Source organism: Microtus ochrogaster, chromosome 8, assembly GCF_000317375.1.
Source record: "Microtus ochrogaster isolate Prairie Vole_2 chromosome 8, MicOch1.0, whole genome shotgun sequence".
NCBI lineage: Eukaryota > Metazoa > Chordata > Mammalia > Rodentia > Cricetidae > Microtus > Microtus ochrogaster.
Genome location: NC_022015.1, coordinates 61,405,339 through 61,426,061, shown reverse-complemented (window position 1 = coordinate 61,426,061; position 20,723 = coordinate 61,405,339). Strand labels below are relative to the sequence as shown.

At 42.0% G+C, this 20,723-nt stretch overlaps 1 protein-coding gene, 1 non-coding gene and 1 pseudogene across 2 annotated transcripts in view; 2 read left to right on the top strand and 1 right to left on the bottom strand.

Moving 5' to 3' along the window:
* Positions 1 to 12,454, bottom strand: part of Minpp1 (multiple inositol-polyphosphate phosphatase 1) — a 23,751-nt gene extending 11,297 nt beyond the window's left edge. Inside the window, exons 1-4 of the mRNA XM_005352142.3 lie at positions 11,397 to 12,454; positions 7,830 to 8,027; positions 5,281 to 5,378; positions 1,791 to 1,924 (exon numbers count right to left, since the gene is read on the bottom strand). Coding sequence (XP_005352199.1) covers positions 1,791 to 1,924; positions 5,281 to 5,378; positions 7,830 to 8,027; positions 11,397 to 12,018 — 1,052 coding nt within the window. The 5' untranslated portion in view covers positions 12,019 to 12,454. The remainder of the gene's footprint in view (positions 1 to 1,790; positions 1,925 to 5,280; positions 5,379 to 7,829; positions 8,028 to 11,396) is intronic.
* A 7,027-nt stretch (positions 12,455 to 19,481) lies between these two features.
* LOC113456588 lies at positions 19,482 to 19,622 on the top strand (annotated as a pseudogene).
* Positions 19,623 to 19,955: 333 nt separating this feature from the next.
* LOC113456570 lies at positions 19,956 to 20,085 on the top strand. The gene has a single exon (XR_003377336.1). It is a non-coding gene; the product is annotated as a small nucleolar RNA SNORA38 (small nucleolar RNA).
* Positions 20,086 to 20,723: the final 638 nt, after the last annotated feature.

The following is a 20,723-nucleotide window of genomic DNA, read 5'->3' as shown; positions in this document are numbered from 1 at the left end:
AGCACACCAGAACACCAGGTACATATCAGCACACAGGTGCATACCAGTACATATCATCACACCAGGTGCACACCAGTACATCAGGAGCACACCAGCACACTAAGTACATACCAGAACACCACGAGCACACTAGTACAGCAGGAGCACACCAGCACGCTAGGTGCACACCAGCATACCAGGTGCACTCCAGCACACAGGTTTTCTGTAGGTTCTGACAGAAATATGACAAATCTTTTTGCTCTTTTCAAAATTATTTTTATTTCTATAGCTCTTTTAAAGTCCTGTGTAAATTTGGAACTTCTCAATTTCCACAAAGAAACTTGTGGGATTTTGATAAAAATTCTACACAACCATAGCCCGGTGTGGTGGTCCATGCCTTTAATCACAGCACTTTGGAGGCAGTTCAAGATCAAGATTTGTGAGTTCAAGATCAGCCTGGTCTACATAGTGAGTTCCAGGACAGCCAGAGCTACATAATAGGGAGACCTTGTCTCAAAAAGAAACGAGAACAAAACAAACAAACAAAACCCAAAGAATTCTGCTCAACCAATAATTGGGTCTTGTCTCATTTATTTTAAAACACTACTGATAAAATTTTATTACTTAAGCTCTGAACTAGAATTAAATTATAATAGCAAGCTTTATAGAGTTATTTAAGAGCCTCTTGACGCAATTATAAATTTATTATCCCTTAACACTGGGCCAATGAACAATGACCAACCAGGAAAGGTCTGCTGTCTTATAAAGTGTAAGAGCTGTAAGCCATTCAGAAAATCAAACAGGAAAACGTTAACTCTTATCATAAGTATTATCTTTATTTGAAATCCCCATAGAAGCTTCTGGTTGAACCAGAGAGATGGCTCAGCTGGTAAAAGAACTTGCCGCCGTGGCTGATGACCCAAGGTTTATACCTGGGACCCACACGGTGGAAGAGAAAATCAACTCTTGCAAGTTGTCCCTTGACATCCACGCAATAAATAAATACACACATGCCATTTTTAAAAAAATGTTTCTGTCAGCAGAAACTAAGTAGTTAATCTAGCTGGCGGTTTTGTTTTTCTAGGGTTTTAGTCTTAACTCCTGTCAAATCCAAGAACATTTTATAAACCAGTACTGAGCCCATAAATAAAATACATTGGTATGAATAAAATGTCTTACTTTAACCCCTGTGAAACAGACTACCTCCAGGTTCTGTTGCCCCATTTTGACCAACATCTGTAGCTATGTATGTGTCAAGTGAGACAGGGTTGAGGGTCTATCAAATATTTCTATCATGAGCTTTAATTTTGTTTGCTTGCTTTTGGTGCTAAACACCTCACACTCAGCATGCACCTGAGCACCGAGCTACAACCTCAAGGTTGTAAGAACTTGTTTGCAAAAATAACTTTTTAAAGTATGAATGTTAACAAAAGCTTCTTTTCTTCAAATGAGAGATTCTCTTGTAAGGGAAAAGCATTTTGCATATTCATGTCGGAAGCTATTTTATAACAAACTACAAAGAACTCAAGTGCCACCAAGAAGTGAAGACAGCTAAAACTGCCATATACTCACAGCATGGACAACCTCACTGCAGGACATATGCAATTACAGAACTATCAGAAATGTAATGTTGAGAGGGGGAAAAATACATAGTTTGACTTCAACATGACTAGTATATTGATTGGGCAATATCAATTATCGTATATTCTTTTTAAAATATACACAAAAAAGTCATGCATTGTAAGACATTTTCCAGAAGTTTATAAACCGCTAGCTCTAAATGAACTCCACATTTTTAAAGACATTTTTACCTTTGCTTCTGCTCAACTGCTTTGTCCAGGTGTAAAAAGATATCCTGAAACAGGGTGCAGCTGGACCGGCTGTTAATGCTATAGCCATAGCTTCGTTTCCAATATTGCTTCAGATCATTTAAATATTCCAGTACCTAAACAGAAACATTTCAAAGGTAATTTCTAATACAGTTCCAGACATGTACCAGGTGTCCTGATTAATACTAACAGCTTTGAGAAGAGTTACACTAATTTCATCATAGAGCAAATGGCACAGTCTTAGCTTCTGCCAGCACATCGGCCGCCTCAGGCATCTAAGGACTGACCCCAGAGGTCCAGGACTCACAGCAACATCTGTGGTGCAACTGGAGTCGGGGTTAAAGGGAGACAAAGATCATCAGCTCTGGCCACTTTCTTCTGACTTTTAATCACAGTCAATATAAATTTTTGAGAATTTTAAGACAAGAAATCCTAGAGAAACTTGGCACTAGTCAAAGCTTAGGAGTAGAGTTAGGTCAGTATGCCGGACCCCAAACAAAACCCATCAAAGTCAGCAAAAGGAAGAAGCAACCACACATACAGACAGATTTCAACAGAATATGAACTAGGTAAAGATATAATAAATCTACTCAGGAATAAAATAATAGAATTAGGAATGAAAAGAGTAGCAAATTATCATTACAAAAAAAATCACCCCATGCTCACATTTAACATGTCATATAAAAAGCTGAAAAGTGCAGGTGCAAAAGAATTTAAGAGCAAAGTCTAATATAAGCTACCTGACTGGGAAAATTTGCATTAACAAATAACTAGAGTCAAGGTTCTAAAGAGAAGCTGAGTGTTTAAACGGTGAGGGGCAGGTTTACCAGAAGGCAGATCTGGATAATGCGAATGACTTTTATAGGAAATTCTTAAACACAGAAGGCGACCACAGAATAGGAAATGCAGGTGCATTTGTGACTGAAGAGGGTGCGGAGCTGTGAAAAAGGCAACGCTGTGGAGTGCAGCTGGTTCTGCACCACCTCTTCCGTAAAGCCTGCCCGGCCACTGCTAGCCGACTTCTTACCCATCCCGTGACCTCCGGAGAGCACACATTAATACCCTTCATTCCTTGTGCTTATCTTGTATCAGTATTTCAGCTCTAAGCAAATATCTCACATAAAACAGCCACTAAAACAAATTTATGCTAAATAACAGTACAAGGGCCCAGCATTTCATAAAGTCCTGTGTAACTAAAAATCTCCACAGTTCTCAGAACGGTGAAAATGTTTCTCCATTTAAAATCTTTTATACATTCATGTGATGTGTGTGCACGCGCGCACAGAAGCACACTTGATTGGGCAGGTATGCGTATGCCAAGAGTGGAATCAGAGGACACCGTGCAGGGTGGCTCTCTCCTCTACCACGTAGACTCCAGGAGCTCGAGCTCAGGCTGCCAGGTTCACCAGCCGAACCATCTCACCAAGCCATTCATTTTCAGTTTTCAAACATTTTAAGGGGGTATTACAAACACCAAAAAAAAAAAAAAAATACACCAGCAGCAGCAGCATAAGCCTATGTGTACCCCTCATTCAGCTTCACCAGTAATCAACATTTAGTCAATCCTGTTTCAACTACGCTCAAGTTGTCAATGGATTATCCTCAAGCAAATCCCTCATAGAACTTTATTTCATCTGTAAATACTTTACTAAATAATCCTACTGTATGGTATAGATGCTAAGTTTTAAGAAATAAAATTATCTTTAATCAAATCACTGAAAAAAACCACAGAACACTTAAAAGACATCCTTTTATATTTTTTCCTAGGAAAAATATATGCAGTACTCTGGTGATGAGACAGGGGTCAGCGGGCAGGTTATGGCCTCCTCTCAGAAAGCAGCGTGCACTTAAAGAGGCCCTGTCAGTCTTCACAAGGGAGTACATGGACAAAGCCATGCAGAACAAAATAGAACAGGCAGCTAAGTCAGTTATATCCTAAACGATTCAACAACTAGAGTAACCTGGGCAGATAAATTCAGTTAAATAAAATTTCTCTATTACCAAAATTCATCATTTATGTATTAACTGAAAATCGTATCAGTTATGATCTTCCCCTGGACCCAAGCAGTATGGAGATGCTTTGAGGCATGTGAATGGTGACCAGACATTTCTTTGTATTGATATTGGCAAAATTATCAATGGGGCTCTTTTCATTTTGAAAGTGTCCAGTTAAAGGAGAAATAAGGGAGAAGAAAGAAATCTGAAGGGAAGAGAGGTAGGGGAGCAAAAGTGGGCAATAGGGGGAAGAAAGATAAAATACTTTATGCTTTCTCTCATATAAAGAAAAAAAACTAGCTGTGGTGGGCAGAGAAGAAGGGGGAAATAGAGAAGGGCAGAAGCGGGGGAGAATAAGGTTATTATATGACACACATGTACATAGTCTAATTCATTATTTTGTAGCTAACTAAAAACACTAAAATATGAAATGGGACTGGGAAGATAGTATAGACTCAGGTCTGCGGGAAAACGTTCTCTCTGAGGACAACTGGCTTTATACTGGCCCTGCCAATTCTCCCAGCAGCAGGTATTTAATAGGTTTGGAGGCCATACAGAGGTTAATGGGGGATAAGCTAGCCATCCAGCACTGACTCAGAGCACAAAGGGGAAGAACAAACATGCATCCACGCTGGCACTCAGCACCTGACAGCAGCCATTCACTGAGAACCCGTCACTCCTCTCAACCTCCCATGGCACTGGTCAAGAACCATGGATGACCTTTGACCTGCTGCTGGCCACCTAAGTCTCCACAAACAAAATAAAGCGCCTTCATGTGCTTGAAATTTGCTGTTTGGCATATTTCTTTAGAATATAATAAACTTTGAAGCAATTCTCAATTCCCATATAAAACACTGTTTTATTTATGCACATAAGGGGTAACTAAGGTCCAGAAGTCTATAATCCTGGACAATCCAAAATATTCTCCTAATTCATCCTTTCTAGACCCCAGCACTCAAGAATCAAGCAAAATTTAGCTCCCTTAAAGTCCTCAGAGGTCTCTCTGTACTCCTTCAAAGTGCACCAGTCAGGTGACAAGAGGGGACAGGAAGACAGACAGAAACTGTGTGGCACCACTGCCACCACCAGGTGGAACCAGGGACCTCTTAGGCAAACAGGAGCTAAATTTCTCCTGAATGGGATGAATTCACGGGATGAACCAGGTCTGAGGGAAACAGTCCTTGCTGAGCAGAACTTGGTCTTGTATTAGTCCTACTACCTCTCCCAGAGTGGGTTTCTAATTGGAATGGGGAGGGAGAAAGACTTAGAAATCAAATTACTATAAAAAGAAGTTTTTCTGAGTTCTATGAACCCAAATAATTTCCTTCCTTAAGCCTCCATCCCTCCTGACCTAGGAAAATTGGGAGTTAGTTGCAGGCAGTTTATCGTACTTATTTTCTGGAACACTGCTTTGAGTAAACAACAAAAATTTCACTTGACTAAAAAACACGAGGAAGAGAACACAAACGGAACTTACCTTTGCGTCATCTACATCAAACACATCACACCAAGGAGAATGGACGCCTTTAATTGCCAGGTCAAATGAACAGGTGAAAAAAGCTACCTGAATTAAGTCTGGGGGAGAAAAACAGGTAGAATGTGGGTTATTCATTTCTCTAGTTTTTAAAGATCATATACCCATAGACTACTAGTGCACAGTTATATGCACAGCTGAAAAACTGTATTTCTGGAGAGGAGACTATCTGAGGACCAAGGCTTGACTGTGCACGCAAACGAACAACTGCAACAGCAGAGGAAACCTCGAGGAGGCATCGCTGCCCCGCGAGCCTAGGAAGCAGCCTGCAAAGGGCGACTTCTAAAGTTTCTAAGTTTGTTTCTAAGTGCATGCTTTGTAGCAGACCCAACAAAGGATTCATACATTGACTTATTAAATAGAACTCCACATTGATATCTTTAGAAGGGTAGAAAAAGGGAGCACAAGTTTCCAATGTTTTGTCCTCCTTGAATATTAGCAATGACAGCATATTTACTACCAGTTTTAAAAACCACAAAAAGCTCCTATTATAACTTTTAATACATAGAGACACGTAAAATGTGAGAGAGGACCCTAGAAGATTGAGAAGGAAAAACAGAACGAAGGGGCCGGAGAAAGATGAAGACTCCGAGCAGAGAAGGAGGAAAGGACAACCCCGTACTAGCAAGGTAATTAGATCCATTTTCCAAACTTAGCTGCCTAAGAAATGCCAGCAGATTTCAGAATCAGGAACCAGGAATATTTATACTGCTTTACTTTAGACATAAACGGTACTAAAGAAAGGGATACGTGAGTCAGGGCTTGGGCTATAAAAGGAGGCCTTGGCCAAGAGGAGTCAAACACGGGGTTCTCCAGTAAACAAGCAGGATCATCTAAAGCTGAAGAGTTCAGGGAACGAAGGCATGAGGGGCCAACGGTAGTGACTGCTACCGTTACTCTGAGTTTCGGTTTGTTTTACTGTGTTTTTCTTTCCCAAAGGAAAATGAGACCAAGATTAAGTAATTGATATTTTCCATACCAGTTCAGTTTAAAGAATTCCTGAGGTAATATATTTAAAACACACACACACACCCCACAACATTTTGGGGTTGGAAAGATGGATCAGCAGTTAAAAGCCCTAGCTGCTCTCAGAGAGGATCCAGGTTCTATTCCTAGCATTCACATGAATGGTCTGTAATCAGTTCCAGAGGATCTGATCCCCTCTTCTGGCCTCCATGGCACCACCAGGCAACACACGTGGTAGTCACACACCCACACATTTGCAGGCAAACACTCACACACATAAAATAAAATCTTAAGAAAGACTTTTATTTCTTTAGAACTATACATAAAAGCTATTGGAAACTTGGGCTTCTATAAGGTTTTAGAACCACAACACCTAATAAAGCACAGTGGCTTGTTAACGCTGTGTGTGTCTGGAGACATGGTATGGCTCATCTGGAGTTTGAGTTCTGGCTCTCAGACTATGAGGTGATGTACTCTATACCAGGAAACAAATGACAAAACAAACAAGCAAGAAACACTTTACCAAGCCAGGTACAGTAGATTTTAATTTTCCCCCCTTGCACCAACACCTTCTTCTTCTAACCTTTTAGAAACTGATTTACAACATAATGAGACATATAATCACTTCTCTACATATTAATATCCACTAATATCATAATAAATTATAAAGTTAGAAAACAGAAAAAAACCTTCATTCTCTTAGTTGTCCACTCGTAGGCAACCATGCGCCCTGTTCCCACTGAGTGAGGCAGTCACCTGCTCTCACTCTCCCAAGTGTCAGCATGATGACAAACCACAGGCTCCCTTCAACAGCTCAGGACAGACGTGACCACTCAAGCCCCTGAAGTCTCCTCCACATAGAGAAGCTGCAAACCTACTTCAATTCTCACTCCCTAAAACCTACCGTTCTTCACAATAACATGCACTCCTAAGGTTTCCCAAAACAAAAGGATTTATGATTTTTCCTTGCACTTTTTACAAAGAGGTAATATTTACTTAATTTTTACATACCAATTTCAGTTGCCTTTCCTTCCTCTCCTCCCGCTCCCCCCCCCCAAGATAATTTTGTTTGTTTGTTTGTTTTTTGAGACAGGGTTTCCCCGTGTAACAGCCCTGGCTGTCCTGGAACTCACATTGTAGACCAGGCTGGTCTTGAACTCACAGAGATCCGCCTGCCTCTGCCTCCTAAGAGCTGGGATTAAAGGCGTGCGCCACCACCACATGACACAAAGAGATAATTTAGAAAAGGCAATTTTTGAATTAAGTTATGCTTAGAGATGAGGCTCGCACAAAAAAAATCCACATTTAGAAGCCTCATATATTCGTTTATAAAAGATTTTAAAAATATGAAAATAAAATTAAGCATGTGGCATATAATTTTCCTGGCCCAAGACATGCTATTTAGTTAACATAATTTTATTGTGACCCCTAAGAGTAACTGTTGTTTTTGTTTGTTTGTTTGTTTACATTTAACGCTCCCAAACTGTTTACACCAGAATTGAAATGAACTACAACAGATATATTACCTGCATTTAAACTGTTTACTGGCACTTGTAATGTAGCTGAAACTTTGTTTAAAATCTTCTGCATTTCAGGTCCAGTTTTGAAGGCTTCTACATGATAAAGAGCCGAATCGTTTCTTTCCACATCAGTTAAAAACTTCTCACAATGATCAAAGAACCTCATTAGTTTATCGTTAATTCTTGGAGGGTCACACCCCATATCTGAAGTGAAGAAAGCATACATGTGTAAGTCATTGGCATTAGTGACAATTCAAATTACTGAAAATTTAAAGTGAAAAAGGTACATTTAACAAACAAAGAAAATATAGTGATCAAGAGAAGGGTGCAGTTGCTAGTGGAAACCAGAAGAGGGAGTCAGATCCTGGGGAGCTGGAGTTAACAAATTTGAGTTGCCTGAACTTGGAACCAAACAATACTCTCAACCACAGAGTCATCTCTCTAGTCCCAAAGAGAATGGGTTTTTCGTGGAGTGTTTATTTTGCTTTTTTGAGGTATTATGGGTCAAACTCAGGGCCTTTACACGGTAGGCCAGCTCTTTACCCAATAAGCTAGCTACATCCCCAACTCAGTTTCTTCATTTATAACAACTACAATGCATGAACTGATAGGCTAGAAAAGACTAAAAAAAGTAGATTGAAAAGAAATGTTAAAGCAATACTATACAAGGTACATATATTCTTAAAACATCGGTACCTTTAGAAAGCCAACTAAGACCCAGCAGTTTCCAGACACCAAGCGGAGAATTCAACAGGTCTGTTTCTCCTGCTAAGCGAGACTCCAAGTGGAGCATTTCAGTTTCTCAACTAGTTTTCCAAGCCGTGTTACCTGACAAAATATTGTTTTGACAAAAACTACAGAAACCAGCAAAGCACCGTTGCTGTTTCAGGTCCACTGTTTCAGCTCAGAAGCCAGCCACCTCGGCTCCTCCTCTGCCTGAAGCTCTCAGAAGTCTCCCATTTAGCATTTACTAGGTTACATTGTTTCCACAACTTGGCAACAAATATTTATAGAAAAAGCGTTCATTATCATGCTTCAACTTGTTGGGGCCTTTTTCCAGTCATATTCAAAACATCTCAATCACCATTCTTCCAATGGGAAAAGAACACTAAGTATTGCTTCTGTATGTGAACGTGAAAACACAAGTTAGAATAAACTATGTTGGTTATCTGGGTAAAAATATAAACATATACGTAAATATATTTCCCAAACATAATTCTGCCTACTCTACTTGCCAACTGAATTATAGTTCTTGCAGAAACATCCTGAACATGGGAATTCTGTCATCTTCCCATATGGCTCCAAAGATCAACTTCTCACTTGTGTTATCAAATTACATTGTTCTATTTCTATAAAAACCTAAAATCTGATTGTGTGGCCTTTCTCAGAAGCCCAGATGTACACTGTAGACAAAACAACCCTCTACGGATGACAATGGAGTGGTCGGGGTAGTTTAACCTCTGGGACTAAAACAATCAGGGCTAGATTTCCCTAAACTGTTTCCATCCCTGGCTTTGCACTTGAGGCAAATGCCAATCCTCACAATGCAATCTAAAGACCATAATTCATTTCTCCTGTATATATTTACACAGTACACACTGTGCATTTTAAAAAGTAACAGGTATTTATTTAGTGTGCAGCTGGCAGGGCTCAGTTCTCTCCCTTCACTATGCATGTCCAGGGATCTGAGTCGGGCTGGCAGGCGTGGCTGCAAGAGCCTCGACCCGCTGAGCCATCTCACCAGCCCTGTGGTGCCATTTTAAATGTTCGAGTTTTCAGACTCAAGTGAATGTTAATGGATTTAGGAGGATTTCCACTCAAAGTAATGAAAAAAAAATGTAGCCACAATTAAAAAGCACACTCAATAAATAGGCACACGTACGTCAGTAGTAACATGACACACAACAATGGGGAAGATGACAAACTGAGTACTTCTAGTTTTTTGGTTTTTTTTTTTTTTTTGAGTTACCTTAACACTGATAAGCAGTTGCTTACACTTGCTCATCTTTTGGTACGAAGATGTTACATGCTATTTTCATCAGCTATGTTACGGGCAAAGTACTCAGAAGATGTATGGTGTCGTTGAGAGCAAGTTCTTTTTTTTTTTATTCATTTTTTTGTTTATTATTTTTTGGTTTTTTCGAGACAGGGTATCTCTATGTAACATCCCTGACTGTCCTGGAACTTGTTGTATACCAGGCTGGCCTTTAATTTATTGAGATCTGCCTGCCTCTGCCTCTAGAGTGCTGGGATTAAAGGTGCACACCACCACTACCCGACTTTAACCCATTTTTTTAAATTTATTTACTTATTATGTATACAATATTCTTTCTGCGTGTATGCCTGCAGGCCAGAAGAGGGCACCAGACCTCATGACAGATGGTTGTGAGCCACCATGTAGTTGCTGGGAATTGAACTCAGGACCTTTGGAAGAGCAGGCAATGCTCTTACCCTCTTGAGCTATTTCTCCAGCCCCTGAGAGCAAGTTCTAAATCGGGTTTCCTAGATCCACATCCAGCTGAATGAAATTAGCAAGTTATTTGGTATTTTTGCTTCATTTCTTCATCTGTGAGATTGGGCAGTGGACACGATTAGCGACTTCATAAAGCCGTGGTAAGCAGTCAACAAACTAAACGTGAAGCATGTGCGGTACACAAAGGCATTATGTTTGCTGTTGTTATCTGTAGCAAATGGAACATTTTTGGAGGGAAAAGACAATCTAGAAAAGCCACGACCTGGATTCTAGCCTGACTAGTCATAAGCTATGTAAGAACAAGCGAAGGAAGCACATCAAACAGGATTCCACCCCAAGAGCTCCCAAATTCTGAAATGGTGTCATGATGGAGTAAGTTTACCAACTTACATGTGGAGCATGTGCCCATATACCACAGCCACAACGAGGGAAATGCTACAGAAAACACAAGAATAAAACAGAGGGGAAAAGAAGGGCACAGAGAAGATCTGAGGAGCGGCTTCCTAAAACAGCACGTAAATGTGTTAACACCTGAAAAGACGATGATGAAAAAGAAAGAAAAAAAGTCCAACTGACATAAGCAATGCAGGAGGAAAAAGTTCTAGCGGCAGTTGTTTTGTTTCTCTGTAGTTTTGGAGCTTGTCCTGGCTCTAGCTCTTACAGACCAGGCTGGTCTCGAACTCACAGAAATCCACCTGCCTCTGCCTCCCGAGTGCTAGGACTACGGGCGTGAGCCACCACCGCCCAGCAAATGCACCAGCTGTTAAACTAGTTCCCAGAAAGGGAAAAATTGGCGTTCAGAGGGATAACACAGTTTGTAAATGGGGAATGTAACTGTGGGAGCGATACTCCTCCGTTTTCCTGCTGGATCTCCAGCGTCCCCTATAGCACCCCTCACGCAGAAAATGCTAGGAAGTCACAGCTGATGAGTGACTAAACAAGCGTACTATTAAGACAACAGAGGCAGCCAAGTCCACAACATCCTGCGCTCTGAGAGCGCAAACGGCGGTGGAGTGCGTGGAACGTAAGGCTGGAAAGGGGGCCGCGAGCAGAGGCTGAGCTGGGGGTCCGGATCTGGGGGAGGCGGGGCGCGCTGTCACCTGAGACGTCTGGCGGTGGCAGTCCGGGGTGGTAGTGTTGCCACAGCCCTTGGAGGAAGGCGGCGCTGCTGTCCACACAGCGGTGCTTGGAGCTGGTGATCAGCTGCAGGCGGCCGTAGTTCTCCCGGCTGAAGAGGTCGGGGAAGAGGGCGGCCAGGCGCAGTGCCAGCTGTCGCATGTCCTGCCGCCCCTTCTCCACCAGCTGCCCGTCCATCCAGTCATCGTACCACAGCGACCACTCGGCCAGCGCGGCTGCCACTCCGCTCCCGCGGTCTCCGATTCCCCGAGTCTGCAGCAGCCCCTGCAGCTGCCTCAGCTTGCGGATCTGCTTGGTCGTAGGGTAGCGGGTGCCGTGACGGATGAGGGCGACCAGCTGCACCGGGGTGCAGGTCCCCGCCAGCAGCTTCGGGTCCCGCTGCTGCGCCACCGGGTCGACCAGCAGCCAGGGGTTGACATCTTCGTACCGAGTCTTCGTGCCGAAGTAGGGGCTGAGCACCGACGCCACCGGGTCGCCGCGCCCCGAGAGAGAGCAGCGCGCGAACGACGAGAGCAGCGCCGCAGCCAGGACCGCGGCGGGTGCTACCGAGGCCGGGAGGCGGCTGCGGGCTCCGGAGAGCATCATGCCCGGGGGCCCGCGGAGGGCGGCGCGCCGCGGCCGACCCCCACTTCCGGATCCGCCGGCGGGGGGCGGGAGTAGAGCGCGCTTCCGGCTGGGGACCTCTGAGAGCGAGCGTGGTCTCCGGTACCTCAGCTTCAGAGTTGGCTCAGACCTGTAAGGCGGACGATCGCGGGGAGCCGCGGTGGATGTGGGCAGATGGAGCGGTGGAAAATTCCTAGGGGCGTGCGACACCGGGTGCAGGTGGAACCGGCGTCACCTGACCCGCGGTGTGGGCGTTTGTCTGGCAGGTTGGCGCCTCAGGAACCGACGTTATAGATTCCTGGGCTATTTAGGTTCTATGGTTGTGCCAAAGGAGCCCACATCCAGTCTCAGCGCCGATTCTGCCAAAAGAGAATCCTTAGTAGATGGCTTTTGTCTCGTCCTTTACTATGAGTTTTCAAAATGTAGCCTCTGAAGCTTCGGTCTCACGGCCACCCAACAAAGGATGTCTCTGGACTTTGCAGGATACCTCCCGAAGCACTACCCCCCCCCCCACACACCCGCCTGCTTTTTATTAGAATTTGAAAATAAGCAGGACACATCAGAAGCACGAATTTGAACAGGGGCTTATTTCAACAGAAATGGAAATTCCGGGCCTCTAGTATGATTTTCGATCAGGCTAGAGCTGACACAACACCTCAAAATTGTATGCTTGCTGATCCCGAAGGCTCTTTAGAGAGTAGAAACAGCCGTCCTTATAATTTGGGTACACTGAGTCATGGCCTAACAGATGCGCCCTATTATTAAGTATGAACTCATCTGCTGTATGGAGGAAACACCCGCATTTCTCCCATGTGGTTAGATACACAAACCAGCCCTTGAGTTTTAAAGATGTTCTTAATGTCTAATGTGTGAACCAGCAGGACAAGACTTTATGTGCAGCCGTGTGTGTGCAGAAGCCATGGAGGCTGGAATAAGGCATTGGAGGTATAGGCGGTTATGAGTTCTCCTGTGAGTGTTGGGGACTTCACTCGGGTCCTCTTCAAAAGTAGTAAACACTCAGCTACCGAGCCATCTCTCCAGCCCCAACAGTTGAGTGTCTGTTAAGGCTACTAGACTTGAACTCAAAAGTTATGACATTTAAATACCTTGGTTTTTCTATCAGAACCCCAGTGTATGTGCCAGTTGAGGAAAGAAGCGGTAAACCATGTGATGATCCAAACTTAAGAAAGTTGGACCACAGTTTGCAAGTGATGGTTTCCCTTAAAGACACCGCCACCATCTTTAATCTTTCAGTTAAGTATCTCCCCTCTAGTTCTAACAAGAATAAAATGCTACAAAATCAAGAATAGATTCCAACTTGAATGCTGAAAATTTAAGACTTGCTGTGTAAGAATTCTGAGACAAGTGTGCTCTTTGTGACATGTCATTTTGTAGGCTCTCAAGAAACTGAAAATTCACGGTCAGTCTTATTTTTCCATAGAAGGTTACTTAAATTAGCATTTATTGAGTTTTAAGCCTTTTGCTTTATAGTCTAAGGTGCTTGTTTGGTTGTTTTTTTTTCAATATGACACATTTTTTTTCAATTGCTGTAATTTTATAGTTTACAGAGTCGTAGGTTTCCTTGTGGCATTTTCACACGTACTTAGTTTAGGCTGTAGTTCTGTCTCTCTCCATCTCCCAGCTCAAAACACTCACTTAGACCTTTCTCCAGTATTCCTCCTTCCTTTCTAGATCTTTCCTAGTACCTTGCCGACCCCTCACCCTTAGTAAAGCTTCCTCTGCTCCTCATGGCCCCCCTTTTAGTTTCCCAGTGTCTACACACACACACACACATACACACACACACACACACACACACAGATATACACAAAAGGCTAAAGTCTGAAAATCAGAGCGAACGTAGGGTGTTAGCTTTTCTAAGCCTGGGCCACCTCAGTATTGCCCAGTTTTATTGGTTTCCTAAAAGTTTCATTTCTCTGTATGACTGAGTAAAATTCCATATATATGTATAGATATTTATTAGTATATATAAATTATAATACAGTATATGTATTATATAATACGGAATATTTATTTTGATTGTTCATCCGTTGATGGACATCTAGGCCGATTTCATTTTCTAGTTGTGAATAGAGCTATAGTAAGCATGGCTGAGCAAGCATCTCTGTAGTGGGATGTAGACCCCTTTGGGTGTGTTTCTGAATGACATAGCTGAGCAAGCATCTCTGTAGTGGGATGTAGACCCTTTGGGTGTGTATCTGAGTAGCATAGCTGAGCCAGCATCTCTGTAGTGGGATGTAGACTCTTTGGGTGTGTATCTGAATGACAAAGCTGGGATGTACAGAAGTTCTGTATCGCAGCCTTTCTGGAAACGCTGACTTACATAGTAGCTACAGCTCTTTACACTCAAACCAACCCTAACACAGGATTCTCTTTTCCTTCACCCTTACCAACATTTGTTGTCATATATCTTATTGATACTAGTCATTCTGATGGAGGGGGGAATGGAATATCAAAGTAGTTTTAATTCACATTCTCTGGTCACTAAGGATGTTGAAGACTTTTGAAAATACTCATTGACAATTTATATTTCTTCTTTTGAGAATTTATCCATTTTCTTGGCCTATTATTTTTTTTTCTTATTACCCCCCCCCCACACACACACCTTTGAGACAGGGTTTCTTGGTGTAGTCTTAGCTGTCCTGGAACTCACTCTATAGACCAGGCTGCCCTCAAACTTACAGAGATCCTCCTGCCTCTGCATCCCAAGTGCTGGAATTAAAGGCGTGTGCCACCACTACCTGGCTTATTTTTTTTTTCATTTTTAATTAAAATACAGTTACATCTCTTCCCCTTTTCTCCCTCCAACTCCTTCCATGCCTCCTACAAGACCCTCTCAAGCTGATGGCCTCTTTTTCTTTGGTTATTCTTATATATTCATAAACACATATATGCATAAAAATAAATATATAAATACCACCTGCCGAGTCCCATTAGTGTTGCTTATGTATATGTGATTTCAGGGCTGACCATTTTGTATTGGATAAACAATTAGGGCGCTCATACCAAGGAGAGATTGATTCTTCTCCCTCAACCGTCATTAGCTGTCTGGAGTTCTTTGTTTAGGGGCGGTGACCCATGATTTCCTTCTTCTGTCTGTGTTAGGATGTTTATTGGTGATGTCATTGTTCAGATCTTTCATAGGCAGCCATGTTGTTGAGGTGTTATGGGTGTACCTCCCCTGTCATTTCCGGGAGATACATTCTCACAGCAGACTTCTTGGTCACCTGGCTCTTACAGTCTTTCTGCCCACTTCTTCTGCAGTGTTCTCTGAGCTTTAGGTGCAGGTTTTGTTGTAGACTTATCCTTTGGGACTCCCCATGATCACAGCGTTATGACCAATTGTTGCTTTCTAAAATGTTCTCTGTTTTCTGCAAGAGAAACTTCTTTTTCTGGAGGGGTAAAAGCTGCATTTTATCTATGGGCTTGAGTTTTAGGATGCAGTTAGGAATTATTCTGGTCTAGTACGGTGATGGTAGTGGGTTTGCCTTAAGATCCATGACCTCACTAGCCCCAGGTGTTTGGCAAAGTTTCTAGAAAGTGCCAGACATTATTTCTCTCTTTTTGAGTGGGCCTTACTCCCAATTAGATAGTCAGTGTTACCAACAAGATATGAGTACCATTCTTCCATCATTAGGGATATCTTGCCAGGCTGGACAATGTTGTGGTTCCTAGGCATCACAACTGGGTAGCATTGTTGATCGCATCCCTCCCTTGGCATCATAAATAGCATTTTCTGTCCTATGGCATTTACTCAGAATCAATCTTCTGGGTCCCATCTCCAGTGTGTAGAGCCTTCAGCTGTAGGGACGTAACTTCAACCTTTGAGAGGTAACCAAGACAACAGCAATGGTCTGTATTGTTCTGGAGGTCACTTGGAGTACCCTGACAAACAACTCAAATGGAAATTTCCCAGGCCTGGTAGTGGGGATGATTGTGGCAGGATCTAGGTAATCTGAAGGGGGCTTCTTCCATAGAGGAGAATAGGGAGGTCAGTATAGAAGAAGAGGGGCAAATAAGGAACAAGTACCATTAGTGATGTTTTGTAAAGTCTCCAGGAATCATTGTTATTTATGTAAAATTATATCTAACACATGTATGCACACACACACACACAAATACCTTAAATGAATGAAGCCTTACCACTTGGGCTGACAATGCTCCTCACAAGAGCCATAGAGTTTCTTAGCCATTTTTTTGGGGGGATTAAATTATTTTCTTGTTTAGTTTTTTTTGAGTCCTTTGTACATTTAGGATATTAATCTGTCAGATATTTCTTGGTATTCATTCAGCAAATGCTTATTCCAGATAGAACTATAGCTTGCTTAGCACATGTGTTTACTAATGATCACCTTGGAAAGAAATGATCACTTTGCATCCTCAGTTGCTACCAAGCTACCTCTTCCTGGTTAGTCAGTCCATAGTGACCCTGTTAGAACTACATACAGAGCCTACGATATACTCAAATAACTTATATACACTAAATTTGCCCCTAGCTGAGTATTATTTCCCTCCTGATTATCTCTTAAGTTTATTCTGTTTTATAATCTTAGGTAAAGCCAATCCGTATCTTTTCAACGTCATGGTACTCTGACAAGGATAAAACTGAGCTGTGAAATGTTTTGAAAAGGGAAAGGCTAGGTATCTTCTGAAGAGGACAAAGAACCCACAAGCTCTGGAAACAGAGTCCAAACTCCATGACTCACTAACTGACGACATTGATCTGGAAACAGAGCCCAAACTCTGTGACTCACTACCTGAGGACTTTGATCTGGAAACAGAGCCCAAACTCTGTGACTCACTACCTGAGGACTTTGATATGTTATCTAAACTCTCCCAGCTTTTGTATACCTTATCTGAAGACTTCGGAATCTTAGAACCTACACTTTGGGGTTAATGACAGATACTTATAACCCACATAAGTGGGTGCTGTAAATTGTGTTTTATTAGTATTCATGTTTGATGTTTTTCCTGCACCGAGCACTCCAGCATTGTGTAGTATGTATTTATTTCCACAGAACATTAAGTAAATGCTTCTTCCACAAACTGGTCATGGAGAAAATTTTATAACTTATTTAATAATAATAAAATCTCCCCATGTCCCATATAGACTGTCAATTCCTACAGTAGTGGAATTTAGTAGGATGAGAAACTATGTTTTCATGTCAAGTCGTGTCTTAATTCTCTGATCAGTGTGTAAACTGGCTGTCCCTCAAGGGACCTATTCCTCTGCTGATCTATAATCAGGTGGAGTACACACAGTACAAAACATAGCTGCCCTTTGTAGAGCTCATGTGTCACTCACTCTCCCTCATAAGAGGCTGTGGAAGCCACAGCAATATGCTTGACAAATCTGCCATAATCCGCCATGACAAGAGACAAAATGGAAGATTAATGTGTCAAGGTATTTGAAGAAATTGAAGAAGATGGAACCCAGAACAGAGCTAATTTAATTCGTGACAGAAGAAAACTTGTCTTTTCAGTGAAGATGGGGAAGGTGGGTGACCATATGGCTAAAAGCGTAGGCATTGTAGTAGTAGGGACTTCACGGGACCCACACCAGATGGCCAGTTTCTGTAGTAATAGTGGAGGCAAGATTGCCAGAAAGAGGGACAGACAGAAGTAGAGCCTTGGAAAGTGCAGCTGACACGTCGGGTCTGACGGGCTTGAGTTGGTAATCGGAATGAAAGTGGGAAAGGATCTGTAGCTAAAAGAAATGGGGAAACAAAAGTTGATTGATCAGCTTTGAGAATTGAAGAATACAAGACTTGGACCTCCAGTGATTGCATAATTTTATCCAAAGTGAAAATTAGCGGCTGTGTTTAGAGTGGGAGGAAAGCTTGACTCAGCCATTTTGCATTATCCTTTAAGTAGATTTTTTTCAACCTACGGCACTAAAAATAGGCTGTATTATTTTTGCACATTATCCCTAGGGTGTCTAAAGTAGCCACGGCAATGATAACATCACATAGTACCGTAGATGGGATCTTAGTGACAGTCATTTGCTGTGCTTTTTAAGGGCTGTACTACACAACAACACAGATTCTGATGGTAGGCTTTCTAACTTTCAACTCAAACGTCATTGTTTACTCTCCACAAGATCTTAAGCAGGTTAAAGTCTTCTGCTTTTCCATTTCACCTATCAAGAGTTGAATATCCGTACAACTACACCTGAAAGCACCTACGGCGTGAGACTGAAGAAGTTAACGAAAACTATGTAGACTCTTGCTCCACCCTGTTCTAAAGCAGCATTTAGACTTCTTATTTCCACTTCTCCCCTCGTCGAGTAGACTGACAGATGGTCATTGTTCATAGATATTTATTATCTCACAGCAGCATTAGCAACTGACTTAATGCCTTTGCCAGGAAAGCTGCCGCTTCACTATCTTACCACCCACCGGCTGTATCAGTCCTCTGTCTACTTCTTCCAGCTGTTGCTCTAATGTCCACTTGCTTTGCACCTCAGTAAATAGCTGGATAATGGATGGTGTAAAACGGACGGGGCTGTAGGGACCCTTGCATTGCTAGCATCTCCTTCAACTTGCCTTATAGTACAGGCTCTTCAGGTCACCACTGCTGCAGACTCTAAGATACGTTTGCTCAGAAACAGTAGTTAACCACAGTTTGTCCCCTAACCTACCTACATTGAATGAGTTGGAATTGTGTTTTAGTTCATGTAGAGAATTCTACTAACCTACGCATAAGCATGGCTGATTATACTTTCCATTGTGCCCTGCTTGAAGAATTGACAAAGCTGACCTCTGGTGTCCTGACATGTCTTAAGATAATGTGCTAATATCTTTCTTTTTATTAAAACTGAGTTCTAAATCATACACAAACCAAAATTCCGATAGGTGTAAGTTACTAATATTCATTGGATCATGTGTTATTCCCCTTTTAATGGAAGAAACAACTGCTCTACATTTGCTGGTCCTCTTCTAGTGATGTTAGCATTGCTGCATAGCTACATAATTTCTTCCAGAAGTCTCATATACCCAAAGTAAATTGGTATCACTTCACAGAGATAAATAACCCCTGCTTGTCTTGTCTGTGGCAGCACTCCTTTAATCCCAGCACTCAGGAGGCAGAGGCAGGTGGATCTCATGAGTTCAAGGCCAACCTGGTTGGCGAAGCAGTAACAGCCAAGGCTACACAGAGAAACCCTGTTCTCGAAGAAACAAACAAAAACCTTGACTTGAGAACAAAATACACGGTCATGATTATATTAGCATCTTTTGTACAGTGTTAGTTTTCCAAAATACAAAGTCTTTAACACCCTTAGATCATAGTGGTTTTATTTTGTTAGTTCCTTTGTAGGAAGGCAGGTTTGTTTTTTTTTTTTAATTTAGTCTTTGAATGTCCCTTTATATAACCTCCATGGTCAATTTAAAACAACTTTTTTTCTCTTTTAGTTTTGTCTTTTAATCGCTTCTCGGCCTTTTGGCTAAGATCAAGTGTAGTTTTGTCTTTTATTTGTTTGTTGTAGAAAGAAAATATTTTTGCTTGGATTGAATTGGTTGTCTGTCTTTGATATATCAACAAATATTAAATGTCAAACAGTACCTAAGTCAGAAGACAATATAGGTCCCTATGTGCTATACATATTGCTGCAGCCACCTTACTAAACAAGGCAGTTTACTGTCCATGAAAGCACATATAATTGTTCCATAATACCTTTATTCCCACATATTATCTTTCCCCTTGTCTGATTCTGTACTGTAAGAGATAAGGCAGGGCTGAAAAAAAAATCGTTAATACTCTAATACAGGAAGCTAGTAAAAAAAAAACATTCCTTCTATCATACAGTAAATATATTCTCAGCAATTCTTTGGTGAAAAGGTGGGTTAATTATTTGTGTGTTAGGTGTGTGTATACAAATGAATGAAAAGAGAAATGGATCCTCCTGCAAAGGCGTGTTTTGGGCTCCTTGTTCTTGGACATGTAAGAATCAGAGGCAGAAAAATGTGGATTTGCAAAGTCTGAGACCGGCTTGCTCCGTTCAAGCTCTGGATCATCCATCCTACAGAGAAGAGAAGAAATTTAAAAAAGAGAAGAGAAATGGGCAGTGTGGAAAGCTGCAATATGGAAATATAGCTTGCAGTAGAGTTATCTCATTTTATCTTCCCAGCTATCTCGTGATGTTGCAGACTAACACTAATACAATGTTGTGAATGCAGAATCAGAATTCACATGCCTTTCCTGGAGTTGCCCAACAAGGATTAAGTTACATCCATTCTAGAATGTGGAGCCATCCTATGTTTCTTTCCTTCAGACCTTTTCTTCCTCCTTGCATGTTTGAAGTTGCTCTCAAGTGTTGTTGGTTTTGCTGAAGTCACTTATTAAGGGCAATAGAAAAATAACAGATTGTTATATTCTAACGCTATTTCCTTGGTTCTGTGTAATCTTGGGTCTCAGTACCATGGCTATGGAGTGTGGGAGGTAGTGAGCAGGTTCAAAGGTAGGTGGGTAAGATGAGATGTGAGTTGGAGGTGAGCAGGGTCAGGACACTTGTAGGCAAGATGAAACGTAGAAGCTGAGAAGGATATGCAAATGAAAACCAAACAGAAGCCCATTCTTAGCACAGAACCTTTAGAAGGTAGCCTGCATGGCACCACACCTTACAGGAGGGTTGCACGAGCTACATTACAGCAATACCTGTGCTATTC